At 46.3% G+C, this 25,986-nt stretch overlaps 1 protein-coding gene across 1 annotated transcript in view; it reads left to right on the top strand.

Moving 5' to 3' along the window:
* The first annotated feature begins 10,382 nt into the window (after positions 1 to 10,382).
* Plbd1 (phospholipase B domain containing 1) overlaps positions 10,383 to 25,986 on the top strand; it is a 46,766-nt gene continuing 31,162 nt past the window's right edge. The window contains exons 1-3 of the mRNA XM_027429907.2: positions 10,383 to 10,500; positions 18,541 to 18,760; positions 24,735 to 24,818. Coding sequence (XP_027285708.1) covers positions 10,383 to 10,500; positions 18,541 to 18,760; positions 24,735 to 24,818 — 422 coding nt within the window. The remainder of the gene's footprint in view (positions 10,501 to 18,540; positions 18,761 to 24,734; positions 24,819 to 25,986) is intronic.

Raw genomic sequence — 25,986 nt, forward strand, 5'->3', positions numbered from 1 at the left:
CACCTGTAATACTAGTCCCAGGTGATCAAACACCATTAACCTCTGTGGGAACCACACACACACAAGGTGCATAGATATTCATGTAGGCAAAACACTCATACATGTAAAATAAAATAAATCTAAAGAAATCTGAGGATAACATTCCATATTGTTTATGAATTTTGTAACAGAGAAGCAAAAGCTAATTTGACTTTTAATACTCTACCCATGACATCTCCTCCCTCTGTCTTCTGGAATATCCACAGTACTTATTTTCTTTGAGTAGGTACCAATTCCAACTTAAAGAGATTTATATTACTCTCTCCTCTCTCCTTTGGAATGTTCATAGTATTTCTTTTCTTTTGGTTTTGGTTTTGGTTTTTGTTTTTCCAGAGGGGGTTTCTCTGTGTAACAGCCCTAGCTGACCTGAACTCACTTTGTAGACCAAGCTAGCCTCAACCTCACAGAGATCCTCCTGTCTCCCCAGTGCTGGGATTAAAGGCTTATGCTACCACCACCTGGTTTTCACAGTATCTATTTTCTTTGAGTGGGTAATTCCAATATATATATATATATATATATATATATATATATATGTGTGTGTGTGTGTGTGTGTGTGTGTGTGTGTGTTTCTGTGTGTCCATCCTCAGAGGCCGGACAAAAGGAGTCAGATCCCTGAAGCTGGAGTTTTATACACAGCAGTGAGCCACCCACCACCCACCATGGATTCTGGGAACCAAATTCCTATGCAAAAGCAGTAGGCACTCTCAACAGCTGAGCCATCCCTCTAGTCCCCAAGCCTGCTATTTTCTTTATAGCTGCTACTCCATTGCCTGCAGCCTTTATCTCTGTTAACTTCAGTAGAGAGAAGATAAGAGAAGTGTGCAGGCTCCCGAGGGCTTAGGTGAGAGCAGTGTCATGGAAAGGAAGGTTCTAGAAAAGCTACCTAGGAAGCCAGGGAACAATGGCTCATTAAAAGCTGACCCCGTAAAACAACGCGGAAGGTTGGTGTACAGGCCAGTGCTCTAGCACTGGCCAGCATATGTGAGCCCTGGGAGAACAAATTCCTGAACACTGTTCTCTGTTCTCCACATGCATTCACATGCTACATAATAAAGTTTGGTTGCCAGAATGCACGTCAAATAAAGCCAGGTGGAAAATAAAAAGGGCTATGGGTATTTGACACAGAAATGTTTTGCATCTACAGTCAAAGCTAACTACCACTAGGAAAGGGTCACATCTTGATACTTGTCTTGACTTGCCACTTGTGTGTCTGATAAGCACCAAATATGTAGCAAAAAGAGGAAGTTAACGATAGTTTTAGGATGTAGCCATCATACTTAGGAAAGAGACACAGGAAGATGCCTCGGGAGCATGAAGAAATAAGCTCCCCCTCACCGTGTGTGTGTGTGTGTGTGTGTGTGTGTGTGTGTGTGTGTGTGTTAAATCTACCTACTTTAAACAATGCAGACATATTCTTGGCCCTAGAAGTGCTAAGTGGTAAGTTTTTCAGCCTCTTGGAGGTGAGGATGGGAGGAGGATTCGGAACAGCAAGATGGGATAGTGCTGACTTTGTCTTTGACCAAAATAAATGAGCAAATCAATTGACCAACTATAGTGGGAAAATTACCAATACGAAGTCAGGTAGAAATATAAGGGTATTTAATAGGGAAAAGCCTTACTTACAGAGTGACCTAGCCAGCCGGTGGGTCAGCAGTCTGTACCGCAAGAAGCAAAGAGAAACCGAAAGCGAAAGCTCAAACGCAGTCACACTACGTCACTCTGACCACGCCCTCACAAGCGTGGTCAGGCACACCTGACCTAAGAAGGCGTGGCTACAGCTTCCCCTACAACCAACTGTTATAAATAATCCATATACAGCCTCACCCAGTTGGTACCTAACTTTCACAGAGGCCTCCTTTCCAGCCTCTTCTGTTGTGGTCAACACATTCTTGATTCCCATCTCATTGAGTTCATGGAGCAGTGGAATCCCTTCCTCTCTGTGCCCAATTTGCAAGATCCCTGCAGGCTGGACTACAATGGGAGATCTTAGTGCAAAAGATTGAGACCAGCACCACATCTGGATTAACCCAAGCCTTGGACCTCTCGGGGATGCTCATTCATACTTCATTTCTTTTTTTTTTTTCAGATTTTTTAATTTGAATTACAAACAAGATTGTTTTACGTGACAATCCCAGTTCCCTCTCCCTCCAGTCCTCCTCCTCTACCCACCCCCAACTAAAACCCTACCTATCACATATCCTTTCTGCTCCTCAGGGAGGGTGAGGCCTTCCATAGGGGGTTATCGGAGTCTATCATATCCTTTGGAATAGGGCCTAGGCCCACCACCATGTGTCTTGGCTCAGGGAGTATCCCTCTATGTGGAATGGGCTCCCAAAGTCCATACCTATGCTAGGAATAAGTACTGAACTTCTACAGGAGGTCCCGTAGATTTCTAAGGTCTCCTCACTGAAACCCATGTTTCTGGGGTCTGGATCCGTCCCATGCTGGTTTCCCAGCTATCAGTCTGGGGACCAAGAGCTCCCCATTGTTCAGGTCAGCTGTTTCTATGGGTTTCACCAGCCTGGTCTGGACCCCTTTGCTCGTCACTCATCCCTCTCTGCAACTGGATTCCAGTTCAGTTCAGTGATTAGCTGTGGGTGTCTGCTTCTACTTACACCAGCTGCTGGATGAGGGCTATAGGATGACATATAAGTCAGTCATCAATCTCATTATCAGAGGAGGGCATTTAAGGTAGCCTCTCCTCTGTTGCTTAGATTGTTAGCTGGTGTCATCTGTGTAGATCTCCAGACATTTCCCTAGTGCCTGATTTCTCTTTAAACCTAAAATATATCCCTCTATTATGGTATCTCCTTTCTTGTTTTCGTCTATTCTTCCCCCGACTCAACCTTTCTGCTCCCTCATGTCCTCTGCATCCCTCCTCCTCTCTGTTTCTCATTCTCCCAGCTCCCTCCCGTTCCTTCCATGCTCCCAATTTGCTCAGGAGATCCTGTCCCTTTCCCTTCTCCAAGGGACCATGTCTGTCTCTCTTAGGTTCCTCCTTGTTTACTAGCTTCTCTGGTAGTGTGGATTGTAGGCTGGTAATCCTTTACTCTGTGTCTAAAATCCGAATATGAGTGAGTACATACCATGTTTGTCTTTTTGTGATTGGGTTACCTCCCTCAGAATGGTTTCTTCTAGTTCCATCAATTTTCCTGCAAATTTCAAGATTCTATTGTTTTTTTTTTTTCTGCTGAGTAGTACTCCATTGTGTAAATGTACCACATTTTCTCTATCCATTCTTCAGTTGAGGGGCATCTAGGCTGCTTCCAGGTTCTGGCTATTATAAATAGTGCTGCTATGGACATGGTTGAATAGATGTCCTTGTTGTATGAATGTGCATTCTTTGGGTATATGCCTAAGAGTGGAATTGCTGGATCTTGTGGTAGACTGATTCCCATTTTCCTGAGGAGTTGCCATACTGATTTCCAAAGTGGCTGTACAAGTTGGCACTCCCACCAGCAGTGGAGGAGTGTTCCCCTTTCTCCACATCCTCTCCAGCATAAACTGTCATCGGTGTTTTTGATTTTGGCCATTCTGACAGGAGTAAGATGGTATCTCAGAGTTGTTTTGATTTGCATTTCCCTGATGGCTAAGGATGTTGAACACTTTCTTATGTGTCTTTCAGCCATTTTAGATTCCTCTATTGAGAATTGTCTATTTAGTTCTGTACCCCACTTTTTAATTGGCTTGTCATACTCATTTCTACAGCAAGTTGACTTCAAACCATGGTACTTATAAACCAATGGTAGGTTTAACTGCTGACCCAATGTACACAGAGAGGCAAAAAGAACAGGAAAGGTAAGAACTGAGCTAGTCACAGATATGAATGTGTGTAAGAGAGGTGAGACATTACTCTCAATAGCGCTCTGCAAACTTTCAATCTCAAAACATCTTGTGCTGGTGAGAGGCTCAGCGGGGAGACGCTGGGCAAGTCGAATGACCTCAGGTCAATCTGGAGAACCCAGAGAGTGGTGCTAGAAGAGAGGTGACCCCGAAAAATTGCCCTCTGATCTCCAGAAAGGAACCATGACATGTGTATTTATTCTCTCTCACCTCTCTCTCTCTCTCTCTCTCTCTCTCTCTCTCTCTCTCTCTCTCTCTCTCTCACACACACACACACACACACACAAATTAATCCAATAAATATTCTTCTACAAGCATCATTCTAAGAATCAGTTGCTCAAGGAAGAAGAAAACAAATGCACTGGAAAAGCAGGACACACTTTGTGGCTTTTGAGGCACTATGTGTACAGAGACAACTGTCTTCAAAGCCACTAAACTGTAAGACTTTGAAAAAGGAAAAGTATTTCTGAAATATTCAAAATCTTGATTTAGAAACTGGGATAACATGAACAGAGATAAAGGGCACAGGGCATACTGAGGAAGGGTAAAATAGAGTGCTAATATATATAACATTAGATCGGCTTCTAGGCACAGAGGTACTGACCTCTCTAAAGAGCTGCTAAGAGAAATACAAGTGTCGAGACAATGGGTGCAGCTCCATGCCAGGGTGGAGTCACCCTCTCAAAGGTGTTTCAGGGTGTGGAGATATTTAGTAAGCAAATGCAGGACCGGTTTTGAATTCCCAGGAGATGATACTACAACTTCCCACACTGTAGCCCATGAACTTGCAGGCCTTGTAAAGCAGCCAAGAGTCCCCACTGATGCTGGGGCTGTAGCAAGGCAGACATTGTGGGAGACAACCCCACACAAGACAAACTGATGCACACTAAGTGAGAACATCTTTAAGTCTCTACTCCCAGCACCACAAGGTTCAGAGGAGTCAGTGGAAGAGCCTAAGGCCTCTATTGAATCCAGGTTGAGGGTCAAGGTCTCCATGGATACATCAGAGCTGTGTGTTGTTTCTGGAATGACTGGTGACATCAGCTCAAAAATGCACCTCACAGCCTTGTTAGCATAATCACTATGACAGCAGGCCTAGCTCTTGTCAACGAAGGTGAGCAGAAGTGATTACAGAGCAGCTACAATTTCCCACTGCCTTTTGCCTTTTCTATGGTTGGAAAGACCCCAGGGCCTTTGGGCCATGCTCTTCCCCGCCATCCGACAATCATAGTCAATTTACAGAGTGTAACAGCAGTATCTTTTGGATGCTTCCAACAGGGAAACAGAGGTGAGTGACTAGTATTGAATTGACAAATTGCTGGACAAAGGGGCTGGAGAGATGGCTCTGTGGTCTGTGGACCTGTAACTGGTGGCCACCCCCCTTCGGGTGTGGCTTCAGGCAGATGGAAGCAGGAAGAGAGGAGCTTGAGGCAGCTTTCCTTGGCCCACTCTTTCTGGTGGGTCAGCGGATCAGGTAGGAAGATTAGGGAAATGTTCCAGCAGTTCTTTGTATTTTTCTGTGTAATTGTTCCCCAATAAACACCCATTTATCATTTATCTTGGGTCTAGTGTTGTAATTACATCCTCGCCTTCAGTTGAGAGCACTTGCCGTTCTTCCTTGGACTTGATGTCAGTTCCCAGCACACACATCAGGAAGTTTCCTCGGGATCTGATGCCTTCTGACCTCTCGGAATACCCAATTACAAACACATGAAAAAAATTAAATAAATTTTAAAACTGTTAGGTTTTTCTTTTGGTCTGAGGCCTTCCATATTTATTACCTAGACAACAGTGTGTAGGAACGTCTGCTTAGGAGGATGCTAGATCAAAAGAAGAAAGGATACTAGGCTCCTAAATGTCTTCATGGAAGAAAGTCACTTACTTATGAAGAACTCCCACACTGGAGTAGTACAATAATAAACTTTTGTTGCATTAACTCTATGGAGCTTGTTAGATGGCATTACCCTAAATGATGCCCAGAGTATGTGGGAATCTTTTCCTGAGGCTACAGGTAGTGACAGCAGATAACACACCATCCCTGACAGTAATGAGCCAAACCACATCCCTCTGGAAGCTGATAAGTCAAGAAAAGGATTCTTTAAACACATACCTATCAAATACTCCCAAACTAAGATTGATGTCAAGGAAAAGGAGAAGGTGGACAAGGCAGAGGAGGCTAAGGACTGGGCTTATTCTAGTTCCCTTTCTGTGACTGAGATAAAATACCCTGACCAAGAGCAACTTAGAGAGGAAAGGATTTCTTTGACTTACATTACTAGGTAACAGTCCATCACTAGGAGAAGCCAAGGTAGGGTCTCAAAGCAAGAATCTGGAAACAAGAACCATGGAGGAACACTGCTCGATGGCTCACTGGAGCTCCTCCTTAGCTGACTTCCTTACATAGCTGGAATCACATTTCCAGGGAATTATACTCCTCACAGAGGCCTGAGCCCTTCTAAATCAATTAACAATTAGGACAATCCCTTATAGACCAACACGGTAAAGACAACTGCTCAACTAAGACTCTTGTCAAGTCTATGTCAAGCTGACAGTTAATCTAACCAGGACAGAACCAAATGGGATTGTGTAATCATACATTAAAAGCAGAGGGTAAATTGCACTAGCCCAGGCTGGCCTTGAATTCATCAGCCTCCTGCTCCAATCTCTCGAATGCCGAAACTATTTCCCCTTCCCGCTCCCTGTGATGATCCAGCCGATTGGGGTTGTCTGCCCATTGGGTCAGGAGCCCGAGTCCCTGTGGTGCCACTGAATTAGCTACCACATGCCCATTAACCATTTCCTTAGGGCACAGGTGTTCCCACGAAAATCAGGATCCTATCTTGAACTCTTATGGGGCAGGAAGGACAGGCAAGCACACCACACCTAATAACTTGAGTTCAATTCCCAGATCCTACATGGTAGAAGGAAAAAAAACAATTCCTGAGGGCTACCCTCTGATGTCCAAACACGTGCTATAGCATATGCACACCGCTCAAAATGAAATAAATAATAAATAAATAAATAAATATTTTAAAGAATTTAAAAACAAACGCAACTTCTAACCCTAGGCTAAAAAACAACAAAACAAGGAAAACCTTGAAAAATGGGCTCAGAATGAAGCTCAAGGAGTGTTTTTGTTTTGTTTGTTTTTAGATTTTGAAAGAAAAACGCCAGGGCAGGGCAGGTAAGCAAGCTAAATCTCAGTGGCTGCTAGGAGGAGGTAGAGGAGGTTGACTGCTTTTGAAGTCCAAGAAGGCCAGTGTGTGCAGCATGAGGGCCGGAGGACTTTAGACAAAGAGTGGCAAGGCCCGAGTATCAGGGAAAGCATGGGCCAATGTCCACAAGAAAAAAAGAAAAGAGGAAAGGAAAAAAAAAAGTTTTATTCTGTCTTATTGAATTCAGCAGAGGGGGTGTGGTGCAAGCTCTGCAAGGTGGCAGGTGAGAGGAAGAAGTCAGAGGATAATTATTCCTCCCAAAGCTTCAGTCCATCTCTAGATAAATTAGTTTTCCGGAGGGTCCTGCTCCAGGCCAGGTGGCTGACAGGCCCAGCTGCTGACAGCAGGATGCGATATTCTAATCTGTGGAGCCCAGGGCCAGAGGCAGAGCTCAGATTGCATTCTTCAGGAGAGGAGGAGGCCACTGCCTCCACTGATACCACCACTTTTTGTGAATCCTAAGGAGGAGTTGTTGTGGATGTTTTCCTTTCTGGTATTTACAAGGAATGGGAGACTGGGGTGTGGGGTCCTTGGACAGTTGGGGACTTTCTCCTGCTCTGGCTCCTCTCCCGAAGCTAGTTTGTGGTGGTGCTGGGGATTGAACCCAGGTCTTCACTCATCATGCTAGGCAAACTCTCTAACATTGAGTCACATCCTAGTCCCCTTTTCAGGGGAACCCTTTAAATGACCAAGGAGAGTTTTCAAAGTCCACTTCAGTGAAGCTAACAACAGTCTCCGAAGGACTGGGATTTTTCTTAGACTCTCAGGCTGCAACAAGGAAAAGATTGAAGCCTGGTGCCAGCCATGAGGGTGTAGGGGGGATATACTTGTCCCCCGAGATTCCACGTTGTGACAACCTACAGGAAAGGGTGGCACTAAACAATGATGGGTCAATGACGGGCAGGACCACACTGCGGCCAGGACTGCTTGGCCTGGAGTTCCTGTTCCCTCTTTTTAAACCTAAAGCTCATGGCAGGGCCCTGACAGAGCACCTGGGGTGGCTGGATCTCTTTGTTCATCTTCCCAATGTGGCCAGACTGGATGAATCTCCTCCGTTTTCGACTCCTCTTTGTCTCTTTCATTAGTGTGGTGGGAATGGGCTGCAGTTTGCTCGCCCACTGCTTCCATAAAATACTTGGGGAGGAAAGAGTTTATCTCAGGTTTTAGTCCATCGTTTAGGGAAGTCAGGGGGATCGAAGAGGCAGGAACTGAAGCACAGACCATGAAGGAACACTGCTCACTGGCTTGCTTGCAGACTCGTATTCTGTCACCTTTGTTATGGAGCCCATGTCTACCCTCTTAGGGATGGCACTGACCACAGAACTAGGCCCTCTACATCAATTAGCAATCAGACAGCTGCCCACCACACACACACACACACACACACACACACACACACAAACACACCAAAACATGCCTATAGCCCAACTTGATGGAGGCTGTACCTCAATTGCTGCTTCCCAGATGTGTCAAGTTGACAACTAAGATTAGCCATCACAGAGTGTGTGGCTGAGGTTAGCCTGTTGGGGCTTTTGGATCCCTGGGTTTGGCCCTGTTGATTCCAGTTGCAATTTTGAACCAGTATCCTTGGGTTTTTAACCTAGAGTTTGCTATCACCATTCTCTAAGTTTCAAACCTCCACAATTTAAATGTGTCAAAATGTACCACAACTTACAACAACAGAGCTCAGCCGGGGGTAGTATTTCAGCTAGGACAACATCTGGAGGTATTTTCAATGATCACATTCAAGGCTTTGGAAAGACACACACACACACACACACACACACACACACACACACACACACACACACACACACACCAAGGAAATAACTGGGCCAGAATTTCAATAGCACTGAGGTTGAGAAAATCTAACCCAATTATTTTGCATATATGAATAATCACTTCCTCGACTAAAATGGGGTTCTGCAAGGACAGAGCTGTCATGTAGGGTTCTATCCTGGAACACTGAAGTCAATAAACACTCAGCTAGCAAATCATCAGGTGGGCGAACCCAGTTCCCATTAGGTGCCTTCGGAGAGTCATCTCTTCCGCACAGTTGGCTCCGTGCATCCAGAGGGTCAGTAAGGTCACAGAGGCTGGGATGTGGAGACACGCCTGGAATAAATACCTGGGGTGATACAATTTCACAAGGTATGCACCACAGGACCCAAGGTTCAGTTTGCCTTTGTTTTTATTTCCTCACAGTCCCTGCGATGCCCTCAGCTTCTCCATTAAATATTACCAAACAAAATTGTGATGTGTGCTCCATACTTCACACGTGTCTTTCTAACCATTACTGACACCCTTATTCCTCTAGCAAAGGTATCTTTCATCAGTATCGTTTCTTTAGTGTTTATTTACCTGGTGGATTTGTTGTTGTTTGGTTTGGGGTATTGTTGTTGTTTTTGCTTTGGGGAAACAAAGTCTCATTCTGTAGCCCAGGTTGACCCCAGACTTTCAGTAATCCTCCTGCCTCGGCTTCTGGAATGCTGGGATTACAAACACGACTATAGGGGCTTGCTTTTAACTGTCTTAACTGGATCCAGTAGCAAAAACTGCGCTCAGTCAGCATGAAGCCTGTTGCCTACTTCACAATGTCACCTAGGGCACCCTGGACCAACTCACAATGTTACTGTGAGCCCTGCCCAGAAATGGGGTCTCAATGGGGAGTCAGGGTTAGATGAGCTTCAAGCCCAGTGTGGATCAGCTCCGGCCAATGAAGCCAAGGCCCGGAGGTATCGAGCTCCGGAGGTTATTAGACAGGCTGACACGAGAGGCCCTGCCTGGTTCCTGACGGATGAGGGACCCAAGAAGACAGAAGGCTACAGAATCTGCTCTGTGTGTAGGCAGTGGCATGCGACTCCAAGCTGCCTGGGGTACCTCATCTGCTACCACAGAGGCCAAGGCCACCTTGAACTGATTCATTAGCCCTGAGCTCCAACCTGCAGGAGGTGGCCAGAGAAAGCAGCGCAGCCCCTGAACTTCCCTAAAGCGCTGCTGAGAACTTTCCTGGCCCGGCCCACAGGTGACTAGAGGGTCAGACCTGACGGAAAGGATCCGCCTATCCCAGCCTGGAGCTCAGAAAGGCGAAGGTTGGTTCGCAAGGCCACGTGAAGCGCCCAAAGAGGCAAAACTAATGCCAGAAGAAAGTTAAGATCGCCGGGGCCTCTGCAACGCAGCGCCGCACTGCCACCCGCAAGTGCGACTCTTGCAACAGCTGTCACCGCCGGCCGGCGCCAGCGGGACCTAATCCAGCTCGGCAGAGGTCACAGCGGAGGAGCGATGTCCCACCGCAGTCCTGGCAGGAGTCTCGGGCTGCCAGCGCCGCAGCCGCTGCTGCTGCTCTTGCTGCTGCAGCTTCCTTGGGCAGCCGCCGCCGCGCAGTTTTACAGCTCAAAAGGTGAGCAGAACGAGCCGTCGCGCATTGGGGGCGCCGCCCGGTACCCCCAGCGCGCGCCCGCGGCTGGCCAGAGTCCCTGCAAGTTTGCACCCAGGGGCGTCTTGGGTCTCACTTCTTGGTGGGGAGTCTGGCGGGTTGCGCTCCAGCCCTGCCATAGACCAGCCAGAGGTGGAATTTAAAGAGGGAACTAGAGGTCTGGCAACTTTTAAAGTTTTGGCCTCAATTCTTGGCACAGCCAGAGCAAATCCAAAGGGCTCCGGTCAAAAAAAAAGCCCTTTGGATAAGTATGTTTACCCAGATCTCACAGACGTGGGATTTGAGGCAGGCCTATATTCTGCTTCTAAAGGCAGAAGAGAGACTTTGGCTTAAGAGCATTGATCTGGCGGAAAGATTTATCGTAACACCAAACTGGTAATATCAGTTTGATGCGAGACAGGGACAGAACAAAAAGGAGCAATGCTCTTTCCTCCAGATGGCCTCATAATTCAAAAAAAGGATAAAAATCTCCATTCTACAGCCTGAAGAGCCGGGACTGGGAGGAAGTCGAGAATTTGCATAAAGATAAGACACCTGGGTTGCCAGAGGGTACCGGTGTAACCCTTCCTGTCAGTAAAGCAGGTCTCAACAGGCCTCTTTCCAATCTTATCCCTCCATTTGCAAGAAGACCAAAATGGATTGTGGGTTATGCAGACTTGGAAGACTCCAAAAAGTCAAATTCGGAGAGGATTGATTTGATTTCATGATCTTCTCCACAGTGACCTTGCCAAGAATCGGGTGGGACTTGGGCAGGGTCTCCTTTCCAAAAATCGCTCTAATTCTTGTTACCTTCCATCAACAAGGACCTGCACCCTGGGAATTTTGAGGTGTTGGCTTTCAAACCTGCCCCAGTAATTCTAGTGGAATGGTCACTAGAGAAAGATGAGCCAACCTCTCTGAGACTCAGAATGTAGCACATTCCTTCCTAAAACTAGTTCTTCACCTGACTCCAGAAGTCAGCCTGCCAAATGTGATCAGATCTATGGAAGCCAATTCAACCTGATACACACCCAAGTCTGTTCCCAGACTCATCGTTAATTATTCATTAGAAATATAACTGTCGGGCTGACTGGGTGCTCCTACAGCCTGCTTTGGGCATATTCTTCCTGTCACCTAGACACACAAGCAGATGTTATTGGGTTCTATGTCTGAGGCCCGACTCATCTGCCCTTAGTAGGCCCTGGAATCAGCCAGTGGGGGCATCCGTCTGGGTAGCACTTGTCTGGTTGGGTCTTCTGACCTAATGGTGGGATCTGCACGGCCATGCATGGAAGCCTCACCCATGTGCTCATCCTGGATATCGTTTCAGTCTCCCTAAGGTGTCATGGCCGACTCCTGGTTGAGTCCAGTTTCAATGGATGCTTTAACTCTGAATTCACTACAGTGGGTCTCATGGTTGCTCCACGGGTTTCTTTTTTAGCATGGAAGTTCTTCATTGCTTTTTATTCTTTTAAAGACAGGCTATCACTATGTAGCCCTGGCTAGCCTAGAACTCACTGCGTAGACCAGGCTGACCCAGAACTCAGATCTCCCTTCCTCTGCCTCCTGAATAGCGCACCTAAAGTCGTGAACCACCACACTAGCATGGTCTTTTTGTCCTTACTGTTCCAATTGCTCCTGTAGGCTGCATTTTTATCTTTAAAGGGTGGCCAGTGAGTTATTGCTAGAGTTATTATATTGCTTCTTTGTACTAGGGCAAAAGAGGAACTTACTTAATACTGTTATAACATAGAGGTAGTGAAATTATGGGGAAATGTTTGTGTAAAACAAAACTTGTAACTCTGTGTCCATACTGTTCTAGAAGTCATGTGACATGTGTCAATCTTTTTCTTTTCTTTTTTCTTTTTTTTTTTTTTCTTTTTTTTGGTTTTTCGAGACAGGGTTTCTCTGTGGCTTTGGAGGCTGTCCTGGAACTAGCTCTTGTAGACCAGGCTGGTCTCGAACTCACAGAGATCCACCTGCCTCTGCCTCCCGAGTGCTGGGATTAAAGGGAGACATGAGTCAATCTTAGTGAGGAAAGTTGTGGAAGACTTTTGATTGAGCTTGGAAAATAGAATAAACAAATCCCTGAGAGAGACTGCCCTGCCCTGACAGGCCTCCGTCAGACTGCCAGCATGAGGAGCTGACCAGCTTCTTAAGTGTTATTCTTTACGATCCTCTGTAAACTCAAGTGACCAATATAACTCATAATCTGAAATCATGAATCAATATCCAGGGGCCATTGAGATTGCTCAACCAGAAAGGATCACTGGGCAAGAGGCTGACCCGAGTTAGCTCCCTGGGACTCACATAAGGGAGGAGGGAGACACCTGACTCCACTGTCCTGGGAGCTGTCCTCTGACCTCTACTATGTAGACTATGAATTCCATGTGAGTGTGTTCTCATGGGCAGCCTTCCAGTCAGGGCTCCAGTTTGGGATTTAGGTGGCCATATAATCAAGAAAGAATTGTGCTAGGCCTGAGGGAGTGGATGTGATGATGGATGAGGCTCACCTCCCGTTCCCAAGGAGCTTGTGATGGAGAGTATCGGGTCAGACACACACAAATATGTCTCGTTAATGAGTGCTCCAGATGAATGGTGACTCAGAGTACCAAATCTGCCAGGCAAGGTGGCACACACCTCAATTCAGGGCTTGGGAGGCAGAAAAAAGATGATCTCCACAAACTGAGGCCAGCCTGGGCTACACAGTGAGACACTTTCCCCAAAACAGAGTGTAGGGCTGGGGGTGCCGGGGGTGACACACACCAAATCAGAATGAGGCCAAGTTGATGATCAAGGGGGTAAGGACAGTGGGCCATTTTGGATCTGAGAAGTCTCCAGGTGTTGTTGTTTCTTAACTATTCTTCAGGGTCATCAGCCGTTTGACCAGCTCCACGCAGGTGTGCCCCACTGTGCCTCACTTGAGTTGCACTCCGCCACAGGGTCTTGCTTTCCACTCCAGAACACCTCTAACTACAGACTTTAGTACAGGGGCAGGGCATCTTCTGACTATGAGGACAGCAACAGGCAAGAAATGTGGCTTTTCCATCAATGTTTGGTTTTTTTGTTTGGAGATAATATCTCACTATGGAGCCCAAGTCAACAGACTCACAGTAATTCCCCTGCCTCAACATCCCAAGCACTGGGCTTACAGGAGTGAGCCACCATGACCTGTTGTTCCTCTCCCATCCTTGGAATGCAGCCTGCAGATGTTTCTTCCACACACTTGCTCAGCAGGGCCCAGGAAGATCAGTCAGCCCACAGTTGGGAGACCCTATCGGCTTCCCCCATTCTGCTCCTCCAGAACTTCCCTCTGTTCCCAGGGTGAACCTGCCTCCACAACCCTCCTCTGAGCCAGAGATGTGGGCTTTGTTCTCTGCACAGAGGCAAGCTGAACACCTACCATTTTTTTGCCCCAACACTGCACAGCTCACAAACCAGTTACTTCCTTGGTAACCCTGATGATGACTCAAAGCACGTCTAGAATCCAGAGAGCTGTTTCCTGGGGGCCCCTGTAGGAGAAGAAGGGATGAAAAATCATCGCATAGAAGCTAGGAGCAAATGATAGAGGAAGGAAGTCTGAGGCACTTCAGCGAACATGGCCTTAACCCAACCCAAACAGAATAAACCTCAAGTTAACATCTTATTCTCTCTGACATAGCCCACCTACCTGCTCAGTTCCTTTTCTTGCTCCCTTTCTCGCTCTAAAAGACTGATCCAGAAGACCAACACTGTCACCTAGGGTTAAAAGCCATTCACTCTTCTATAAAATGAGATGCTAAGAAAATTAGCTTCTAAATATGGGAGCCAGCTAGACGTGGTCGCTCACACCTCTAATACCAGCACTCAGGGAGCAGAGGCAGGAGGACTGTCATGAGATAAGAGCTAGCCTGGGCTACACAGTGATCCAGGTCAACCTGGGCTACAGAATGAGATCCAATCTTAAAAAATAAGTGGACAGATGCATTTTACATATTTGAAAAGTTAGGGTTTGTTTTGTTTTTTCAATTGAAAACAAGCTTGTAGAGAATAGTAAAGTTCACAAGAAATGATTGTTTCATGAAAAATATGGAAACCATTGGGCGTCCCCCAGCTTTATTAAGAAAAATACTCATTGTAAGGTCACCTTTGTATTGCTTAACAAATGATCTGCAACAGCCACATTTTCAGTTTTTCGTGAGTTTATTAAGTGGTAAAAGGGGTATATACAACATCACTACATGGGGTGCTCACACCACCCTACAGAAACCACCTGGGACAGCCTCATGAAGCAGCCAGCTAGAGTTCCCAGAAGAGTCCCAGGCAGAGAATGCCCTCAGCTGAGGCTTCCAGACAAAAGAACAAATAACAGATAGAGATGGTGTCATCGAAGGCGTCATTGGATTCAATGCTCGGGACTTCTGCAGAAACTAGCTGGGGACATCTCGAGGCATCACCTGGGGTTTAAATTGAGCTTTCTCTCTGTGGATGAATATCCATGACCAAACTTCCAGCCCTTTCTCACTGCAGGCACCATTATATCTTGGGATAAATAATAGTGACCTTGGTTGGATTTAATTTCTAAGCTGTTCTGAAGAACATGGTGTTTCTTATTCCTGGGCTGTTTTGCTGTACTCTGCTCCCTTCCCTGCCCCACCCTGTCACAGATGGCGTAGGGAACCTGTCGCCAGACGTTGAAGGACTTTTTGAGACAAACATGCTTGGTTCTGGAAAGAGGTCAGGGCAACCCAGATCCTAGGCTCAGTTCAGTGAGTTCAAAGAACACACAACAATTTGACAACATGATGTACATTACAGTAGCATTTCAATTAGCTCAGAAGTGAATCAAGTCTGTTGATTTTGAGGGTGTGCTGTTAAACACATTTGACTCTAACCTTTCATTCCCACAATTCTAAAGAGAACACCAACACACTTAGCATTTGTCTCTTGGCCTAGACAGACATAAGCAGAGTGGCTGAGCCATTCCTCCGGCCTCTTATTTCTGTTTGCAAACATAATTACAAGAGTGATGTTAGGCCAACCTCTAAGAATGAACTAATGATTGAATAAACTTGCTTTTCATTAGAAGAATGAGCACAGAGCCCAGATCTGTATGGCTTGGGAGGAGGAGGCCGAAGGGTCAGGAGTTCAAGGTCTTCCTGAGCTGTGCACGGAGTACAGAGCCAGCCTGGGCTACATGAGAGCCTGTCTCGAAATACATAAGTAGGGCTGGCAAAATGGCTCAGTAGTTGAGAGCATGAGTTCCTGCAAAGGACTTGAGTTTGACACCAAGCACCCCACATGGAGGTTTGTTAGCATTCTTAACTGCAGCGGCAGGGGATCCAACACCCTCTTCTGATCTCCAAAGGCACCAGGCACTTATAGGCACCAGACATGGGAGTGGTACTCGGTCATATATGTGAGCAAAACACTCATAAAATAACCCTCAAAAAAAATCATACAATCGAGTCCTCAAAGAAACGTCATGTTGTGGGGGACAGCAGTCCTTAGCAGAGGTGTAGGGACGACAGCCCTTCACAGAGGTAGGAGGCTGTGATCTTCACTTTGAAAGAGCTACTGAAAAGGAAGTTAGGATTAGAAGGATAGAGTACTTTCCCCCACCAGTTCTCTTTCTCCAACATCTGCCCCTACATAGAAATGCTCTTCAACAGCGGAAATGTATGATAAGTTAACATGCTAAGGGAGTTGGAAAAAAATAGTACAGGCACTAGAAACAAGAAGGAATTGCTAGAAACCATGGAATGAGTGAGGTATATTAGGGGTGGATCTTAAACCTCAGATTTGGGGTTAATTCTAAATGCATGCCCTGTGGGTAGCTAGGTGTTTGGGGTGAATTCCCCTGAGGATGGGACTCCGGTGTCTTCATGTGGAGGTGTGCTGGTGTCGGAAAAGCTGGCTTGTGTGGTCAGGGAAGCAGGTTGCTCCAACAAGAGAGAACTAAGCCATTGAATGCTCCCCTTGCCTCAGCCAGCCTCAGTGTGCAGCAAAGGGTTTTGGAGAAAGATACAAATTCTTGTGCTTAGAAGATAGAGCCGGAAGGAAAGAGACCCGTGGGCTCGCTGGCCTTCCCTCTTTCTTTTATGGTTCCTGTTTTTGTGACTTCTCCCAGCATTTTGTGTGTGTGTGTGTGTGTGTGTGTGTGTGTGTGTGTGTGTGTGTGTGTGTTAAAGTCATCCCTGCTTCCTCATTTCCAGTGTGTGTGTGTGTGTGTGTGTGTGTCTGTGTGTCTGTGTGTGTATGTGTATCAGAGAAGGAGAGAGGTCAGGGTAGGAATCAACTATGGCTTCTGGGCACCTGATCATTACAGATGGTTGTGAGCCACCATGTGGTTGCTGGGAATTGAACTCAGGACCTCTGGAAGAGCAGTCAGTGCTCTTAACCTCTGAGCCATCTCTCCAGCCCCCTTGGAAAAGAATTTTTAAGTAAGACATGTAGAGTTCCTAGATTATAGTTGGCTGCACAACTTCTTTAACAGTTCATTATTTATTGTCAGAATTGAGTAAGAGGTGTGTGTGTGTGTGTGTGTGTGTGTGTGTGTGTTTGTGTGTGTGTGTACATGCTGTTGTTGTTGTTTTGAGACTGTTGTTTTGCTCTATAACCTTGGCCAGCCCGGGACTAGAAGGCTGGCCTCAAACCTGCAGTGACCCACCTGCCTCTACCTCCTGAGTGGTGGGATTACAGTTATATACAACCATGGAGACACTTGCCAAGAATGTAATGCAAAAGTTCACTTCCATTCAATCTTCTATAAAGGCCTTCTGCTTGGGTCTAATGACATAGATTGCAATTCCAGCAAATGGGATTCTGAGGCAGGAGGGTGATGAGTTATAGTCTAATCTGAGCTACATAGTGAGTGTGGCTCAAACAATCAGCAACAACAGAAACTCCTCCTTTCCAGGATGTAACTCAGGTCAGTCTCAGCCTGTGGCCCTGTGCCTCTTCCTGTTCAATAGGCATGGTGATTCTTTTTAGTCCAGGGTCCCAGCCAGGGAATGGTGACACACATAGTGGGTGGGTCTTCCCACCACAGTTCATAAAATCATAAAAATCTGCCACAGGCATGCTCCGAGACCAGTCTCCAGGGTGGTTCTAGATTCTGTCAAACTGACGGTTAACGTTTACCATTACACAGATGTACACTGCCATACGGGACTCCTTCCACAGTTATTTACTGAGAACCTACTATGAGCTAGGCACTGTATCCAATGAATGAAACTATCTGGACTTGAGGCTTTCACCATGTAGAGTTGGGTATCAAGGAGTGGGGACAGTGGCCCCTGTGTGTGCATGGGTACATTGTTCTTGCAGGGACAGTGACCCCTGTGAGGCAGGATAGTTTCCTGAGTCCTCACTAACCATTTCTAGACTGTTATCCTGGCAACAAGAGAGGAAACATCAGGAGGAGGAAATGGTAGGTTCACATCAGAAAGGCTGACCCAGTTCCTGGCAGGGTGGAAAGCAGGATGTATGGTTTCTGGATCCTAAAGTGCTTGGAGAGTGTAACTGGTGATGTTACAGCTAGACACCAGAACAGGAAACGGGCTGTAAGACCAAGATGATGAACTGAAGAATTTATCTTTAAAGGTGTGTGTGTGTGTGTGTGTGTGTGTGTGTGTGTGTGTGTGTGTGTGTGTGTGTGACGTCTTGTAAAGCCTGCGCTCAGCCTCAGGTGTTCCTTGGGATGCTATCTACCTTTCTTTCTTTCTTTCTTTCTTTCTTTCTTTCTTTCTTTCTTTCTTTCTTTCTTTATTTCCAAAGACAGGTTTCTTACTGGCCAGAGACTAGACTAGCCACTGAGAACCAGTACTGGGATAACAGACGCATGTCACCACACCTGGCTTTTACTAGGGTGCCAGAGATCAAATCTCAGTTCTTATGCTTTCTCAGCAAGTACTTCACTGACTGGGCCGTCTCCCCAGACTGTAGAACAGAGATTTTTAAAGACAAACACTAGAATGCCAATTGCACAGGGGAAGGGCATGAGCTGTGGCTGAGCGCATCCCTTGTGGCCCTCCTTTCCTGCAGGAGTCATATATGCAACTGTATACTGGCAACCTGATACGAGGACGGTAGAAGTCAGGAATGTCCTGGACAAGACTGGGGATGCCTACGGCTTCTTCAATGACTCCATTGGAACCACAGGCTGGGGCATCCTAGAGATCAGATCTGGCTATAATTCTCGGGACCTGAGCAATGAGATCATCATGTTTCTGGCTGGCTACCTGGAGGGCTACCTGACAGCTCCGTAAGTACCCCATCCCTTTGCTTTATCTGAGCGTGACTCCTGGACCCTGGAGTGATGTATTAGGACTGGGAGGTAGCTGGGGTGCATTTGCTAGGTTATCAGCACCCTCCTGCACACATAATCACACCCACCCAGAAGAGTCAAAGCACCTAGGTCTGGCATCTCTGCTTCCTCCTGACCAAGATCTGAAAAGTCCCAGCCCCAGGCTCTTACTGACATGAAGCCCACCCCACCTACACTGTGCTGGACTGCAGCCTCTCAAACCATGAGTAAAATAAATGCTCCCTCCCTTGATACTGCCTTGTGTCCCAGCAACAAGAAAAGTAACCAACAGCCTGTCACACAGACTGTCTCTACTTCACTTTCCTTTATCTTTGGAGATAGATGACTTATGGATTGGCCCATAACTCACTGTGTTGCTAAGGATGACTTTAAACACCTGACCCTCCTGCCTCTACTTCCCAAGTTCTGGGATTATAGTCCTGGGCCATCATGCCTCAGCTAAATGCTGATGCTGTCTTTCTCATTTGTTTGTTTGTGGTGTGTGTGTGTGTGTGTGTGTGTGTGTGTGTGAGAGAGAGAGAGAGAGAGAGAGAGAGAGAGAGAGAGAGAGAGAGAGAGAGACATGTTTGTGTGTGTCCCCAGAGGCTAGAAGATGGCATCAGATCCCCCAGATTTGGAATTATAGGTGGTTGTAAGCCACCTGATGTAGGAGCTGGGAAGCAAGCCCAAGTTCTTTGCAAGAGCAGGAAACACCCTTCACACTAAACCATCTCTCCATCCTCCAATGGAGTCTTCTTGGTGGTTTCTGGTGATTGTATCCCCACTGACTGTATCCCTCCTCCTTCTGTAGGAGCTTGAAGGTAGGGTCCCTGTCTTAACCGCATTCATGCACCCAGATGCCTGGCTTGGCACTTCTGCCTCAGCTGTTAACTACATGCTCATTAGGTTTAATTGAATCCTATTGTTGCAGTTGACAAATCAGAGACCAGCATGTATTTACATATGGTACAGCAGGGTAGCTCCAGTCACACTGAGTTTCCTTCCTTTGTTTTTGACCATGACTGGGAAACTCCCTAAGAGTTGTAATTCAGTCTCTGATGTCTCCCTGACCATGTAAAAATTAAGTGCTCTTGGATGGGTCATTGAGAAAATGAGGCATTGGAACATTTCTGGGAAGAAAGGGGGATGAGGATGTGGACCCTAGGATGCTCTCTCTAGTTGTTTAAATAAAGTGGCTTAAAAAATGGGGTGTCCAAGACAGCTACTGAAACGTCCTCCATGGCAACTGCCCCTCTGGAAGGAGTGGATTCACACACACACACACACACACACACACACACACACACACACACACACACACCTGTTTTATTGCTCAGAAGGGAGGGACAGAGGTGGGCACACGAGCATTCTTTGGTTCAGAATATTTAACATGTTGATACAACCATTGCTAAGGTTGGAAAAGTTTACCAGCACCATGGTCCCAATAAAATAAGCAAACAGTTCATCTCTTGTGTTTGCGTACTGCCAAGAATATCTTGCACACACCTTTAATCCCAGCACTTGGGAGGCAGAGGCAGATGGTTCTCTATGAGTTCAAGGCCAGCCTAGTCTACAAAGTGAGTTTCAGCACAGCTAAAGCTGTTAAACAGAGAACCCTGTCTCAAATCCCCCACTTCAAGTAAAATACCTCAAGAATTCCTTCCACAAGCCTGGCTCTGCTGCTTGAGACAGAACCATGGAGAAGTCTTGCTTTTCGTCATTAGCAAAATGTCTATGTCCTTCGGGCTGGCTTAGCCTATAAAGTGCTTCCCTTTGCAAGCATGGGGACCTAAACTCAATCCTATAACCCAAGTAATGGAATAGCATGATGGCTCAGGGAGGGAGAGACAGGGACATCGCTGGGCTCACTACCAACAAGCTCAGCCTGCTTGTTGAGTTCCCAGCCAAAGGGAAGCCCTGTCTCAAAAACAAGGTGGAAAGTGCCTGAGGTGCAAATCCCATGGGTATCCTTTGAACTTACATATGAATATACACATGCATGCAGGTGCTCTCTCTCTCTCTCTCTCTCTCTCTCTCTCTCTCTCTCTCTCTCTCTCTCTCTCTCTCTCTCTCACACACACACACACACACACACACACACACACACACACACACACACGCACATAGCCTGTGTCCTTGTATGTTGCCACAGATGGGTACACAGCTCCACCTCTCACCTAGTATATCTCTTCCCTATTCTGAATATCAGAACCAGAAATAAATAAATCTTGGGTGGGAAAGATGGCTTAGAAATTAAGAGTGTGTACTGCTCTTCCCAAGGACCAGAGTGGTTCTAGTTCCCAGGGATCTGATGCTCTCTTCTGGCCTCCTCAGACACTGCACTCAGTGCGTACATGTGTGCACACACATGTGCACACACATGTGCACACACACACACACACACTCATAAATATGATAAAAAAATAAATTTAAGAATATAGCCTCACCGGTCGTTGGTGGCGCATGCCTATAATCCCAGCACTCAGGAGGCAGAGGCAGGTGGATCTCTGTGAGTTCGAGGCCAGCCTGGTCTCCAGAGTGAGTGCCAGGATAGGCTCCAAAGCTACACAGAGAAACTCTGTCTCAAAAAACCAAATAAATATATATAATATATATATATATATATATATATATCCTCTACAAAACAAATAGCTTAGCAATTACATCTCAGTTGTCTATGTTTCCATCTGTCTCGTGTTATGTAGGTCTCCTTAGCAGCCATCTCCAAGTCAAGATTGAGACTGCTTCAGGAATTGTCTGAGCTGGAAATCCTGACATTTGGGGTTTTATTGCTTTTCATTGAGGGTTGAAAATGTTTAAGAGCCAACATGTCTCCACACATGCTCCCTGGAGCAAAATCCATAGAACTTTCCATATCTGAGAACATGCTGTGTTATTGACAGTGAGAATATGCAAAAAGCTGAAGCACTGAGTGAACTAGGCAGGAATGGGGACTGAGGTAAAATTCCCTTGCAGGGCGCAGGGGTGAGGACTGAGGTAAAATGTACAATATTTTTGTTTCCTTACTTAAGTGAGCATTGTATACCAAAAGTCCCCAGTCTTTTTTCTAAAAAAATTAAATTTGTTTATGAAGTCTATTTTCTATATTTTAAAACTATATTTAATTTAGTGAATGTGTGACATGAGTGTGTGTGTGTGAGTATAAGTGGTGTGTGAGTATATGTGGTGTGTGTGAGTATATGTGGTGTGTGTGACATGAGTGTGTGTGTGTGAGTATATGTGGTGTGTGTGAGTATATGTGGTGTGTGTGAGTATATGTGGTGTGTGTGACTTGAGTGTGTGTGTGTGAGTATATGTGGTGTGTGTGAGTATATGTGTTGTGTACGAGTGTGTGGGAGTGTATGTGGTGAGTGAGTGTGAGTGTGAGTGTGTGTGAGAGAGTTGTGTGAGTGTGTTTACACGAGCATATCTAATGTATGGTGGGTTAGGGTGCTTGCCATGATGCCCCTGTGGGAGTCAGAGGTCGACTTTCAGGAGCTGGTTCTCTCCTTTCACCTTTATATGAGCTTTGGGTATCAGACTGGGGCTGTCAGGCTTGCGGGGCAATCACTGTTATTGGCTGAGCCATCTTGCCAGACTTCTATACAAAAACAAACAAGCAAAAAAAAAATAAGCAACCTTGTGATTTCATTGTTTAGTAACAAAACTGGCTTAGACAGTTGACCCTGTCTCTTAGCACCTCCCAGTTCCAAATGCTTGTTGTATCCCTTAGTACCCAGCATTCTTGTAGATCTACAGGCGAGGCCACACACTCAGTCCTCAGGATAAACATCGTTCTAGGCTTAACCTTTTCCCAGAAAATGGGTTTCATCTGCCCATATCAGCCACTTGGCTTCCTCTCCTAAGGCCACTTTCCCCAGGCAGAAAGAGCCCCCTCTGCTTACTGTGCCGTGTCTCTTAGAGGGCTTTGTGTCTCAGGAACATTCACCATGCTCATAGGAGTGCCTTCAGCCCCAAAGTCTCTGCACTTCAGATTATATTTGCATACTTAAATTTGTTTTCTATTTATCTTATTTTATGTATATACGTGTTTTGCCTGCATGGATGTATGTGTGCCATGTGTATGGGGTGCCAATGGAGGCCAGAAGGGGGCATCAGATCCTCTACATCTGGAGTTACTGACAGTTGTGAGCCACCCTGTGGGTGCTGAAAGCCAAACAGCAAGCACTCTTAACCACTGAGCCGTCTCCCCAGACACCCCCCGGGTGGCGGGGCTAGGTTCTGCAAGCAAAATCCTGACTTGTCTGTGGTCTGAATCTCATTCCTCCAGATGAAGGTGTTAGAGGAGTCACTTCTAACACATGAGCTACCATTTACACAATCCATTCATACTTCTCCCCTCCTCTGACCAGTGATCCCCAAGAATGGGTCTATGTCACCGAGGCGTCTTGTGAGGTTTAGTCAATGGTTGTGTTGTGGCATTCCCCAGCAGACACCACAATAGAACAAGCTCTTTTATCCTCCCCGCCTTTTTTAATTGTCTGATATATGGCAAGACTACGTACTCTACATGGCCACCAGCTGTGTAAACAATCATTCTACCTAGATTTCAATAGCATCCCCTATGTCTGCCAAGTCTAAGATCTCTCAGTGTCTTTTGGCTTCACCCAGGGCCACACGGAACACTTGGTTGTCTCCTGAAACTCACTGAGGTGTGTAGGGACACCTTGGACTAAGAACCCCTAAATCTGTTGCCCTGAAACACAAATTCAAATCAACAGCCCTGCCCAGGGGTCTCACCTAGTTTCCCATGTGTGACAAGACCTTTGAGGTGAGCAACTGTGAGGGGAAAGGCCATGTGGGCTCCTGGCATCAGAGGGTTCAAGCCCTGGTCATTTGGGCCCCTGGGAGCAATCATGACAGAATAGGCAAAGCCATAGGAGTAGCTTGTGGCTGTATCAGTAGAAGCATGTGCAGCTGGTTACTCGGAGTCCAGGTTCAGAAAGCACAGGGCTCCAGGAGAGGGGTGGCCCTCCAGCCCCACTCCTATAACTCTGCCTCTGACTTCTAGGCTATGTGTCCAAAAGATTCCACAGCGTCCCAAAACAGCACTGCCAGCTCAGGATCAACTGTTCCAGCAGAAGTCACTGGTGGACATTTCACACTGAAACCACAGATGGCATTCGACTTATGGTGTCATCCTCTTCTGCATTCCACATTACTTTAAAATCATATTATTATTTTATTACTACGTAGGTGTGATGTGTGTGCACGTGTGTGTGTGTGTGTGTGTGTGTGTGTGTGTGTGTGTGTGTGTGTGTGTTGGATTCCTTGGAGCTGGAGTTATAGGTGTTTGTAAGTTTCCTGATATGAGTGCTGGGAATTGAACTCAGGTCCTCTTGACCACTGAGCCATCTCTTTCCCAGCTTTTTTTTTTTTTTTTTTTTCCTGAGACAGGGTTTCTCTGTGTAGCTTTGGAGCCTATCCTGGCACTCGCTCTGGAGACCAGGCTGGCCTCGAACTCACAGAGATCCTCCTGCCTCTGCCTCCCGAGTGCTGGGATTAAAGGCATGCACCACCACCGCCCTACCCACCACCTTCTTTTTTACGGCAAGGTCTCTTCACTGATCCTAGAGCTCATCATTTCCCCTAAGCTAGCCGGCCAGCAAGCCCCAGCATCCACCTCTCTTCATCATCCACACACCCTGCTTTTATGTTGTGTGCTGGGAACCAAACTCAGGTCCTTTGGGAGAGCAGCGCGTGCCCTTAACTACTGAACCATCTCTCTAGCTCCTACAAAGACGTCTTCATTTTAAGGTGTGCATCTTTTTAATTTAAACTTTAAAGAGTGATGGCGGAGGTTTGCAAGGGATGAACATTCTAGTTAGCCGGAATTAGCCGGAAAAGTAAGTTATTGCAACCGTGAAACCCAATAGACCTGGAATGTAATGCATTTTACCTGTCGTTTCAGACTCATGTATGACCACTTCTTGAACCTGTACCCACAGCTAATCAAGGACCCTGCCATCACAGACAAAGTGTACAACTTCCTATTGTACGTATAAAAGCTTGCTGTTCTCATTGCCAAGGCTGCCCTGCAACGCTTCCTGGCCATGTTCCTATTCTGTCTCTCCAGCAGAACCTCTCCTATTGGAGCAGATCACATTTTCCTAGTGGAGTAAAACCTGTTGCCATAATTTCAGCTCCTTCGGAGGTCAGGTTGAATGTCACATTATCAATGGCTGAAAATAGCTAGAAGCCATTGGCAGTGACGAGCAGACAGTGCCAGGTCCCCGAAGCCTCCCACGTGGGTGCCCCTCACTTTCTTTCTAGGCCTCCTTTCTCCTTCCCTCGGGTGTTTCTGTGTCATGCCCCTGGCAGTTAATTCTAGCTGGGTGTTAGGGAATACTTAATCCCTAAACTGCAAACTGGGGGAGACCTACAGGGTCTTACTATGCAGCCCAGACTGACCTCAAATTCATGATCCACCTGCCTCAGCCTCTGGAGTTCAGAGATTACCCATGTACCCAGTTCTAAAGTCAGACTTGTAATGCTTTCTGCGGGTATTTCCATTTTAATTAAATTTTCTGGAGAGTACATTTTAAATATAACTAAATCGATGGTCTGGCAGGAGAGTCATCTGGGGTCACAAAGGTTCTTGTGTGCTCTGCTGAATCACATGTTAAACATGCCATCTGTGAAAGGCCAAGAAGCTGTACCACACACCAGGCAAGATCATGAGGCTGGAACTCCTGAGGTGTGTACTGGATTATTTTAAGAATAGAGATACCCCAAACAAACCAGAAATAGCTATCTGTGTGAAAAATTATATCAGATCATTAAGTCAGCCCATAGAAAGAACTAAAAGACATAAAAATGAAAGAACTACTAAAAATAAACCATTTGACCTGAACTGGCTCACACTTTTAATCTCGGCACTTGGGAGGCAGAGGCAGGAGAATCTCTGTGAGTTCAAGGCCAGCCTGGTCTACAGAGAGAGTTCCAGGACAGGTTCCAAATCTATACAGAGAAACCCTGTCTCGAAAAACCAATAGTAATAATAATAATAATAATAATAATAATAGGTTTTTTAAAAAAATCTGAGGCCTGAAGAGGTGGCTCCACAGTTAAGACCACTTGCTGCTGTTACAGATACCCTGGGTCTGTTCTCAGAACCCACATGGTAACTCCAGTTCCAGGGGATCCCACGCCCTGTTCTGGCC

Source organism: Cricetulus griseus, chromosome 8 (assembly GCF_003668045.3).
Source record: "Cricetulus griseus strain 17A/GY chromosome 8, alternate assembly CriGri-PICRH-1.0, whole genome shotgun sequence".
In the NCBI taxonomy this organism is placed as follows: domain Eukaryota; kingdom Metazoa; phylum Chordata; class Mammalia; order Rodentia; family Cricetidae; genus Cricetulus; species Cricetulus griseus.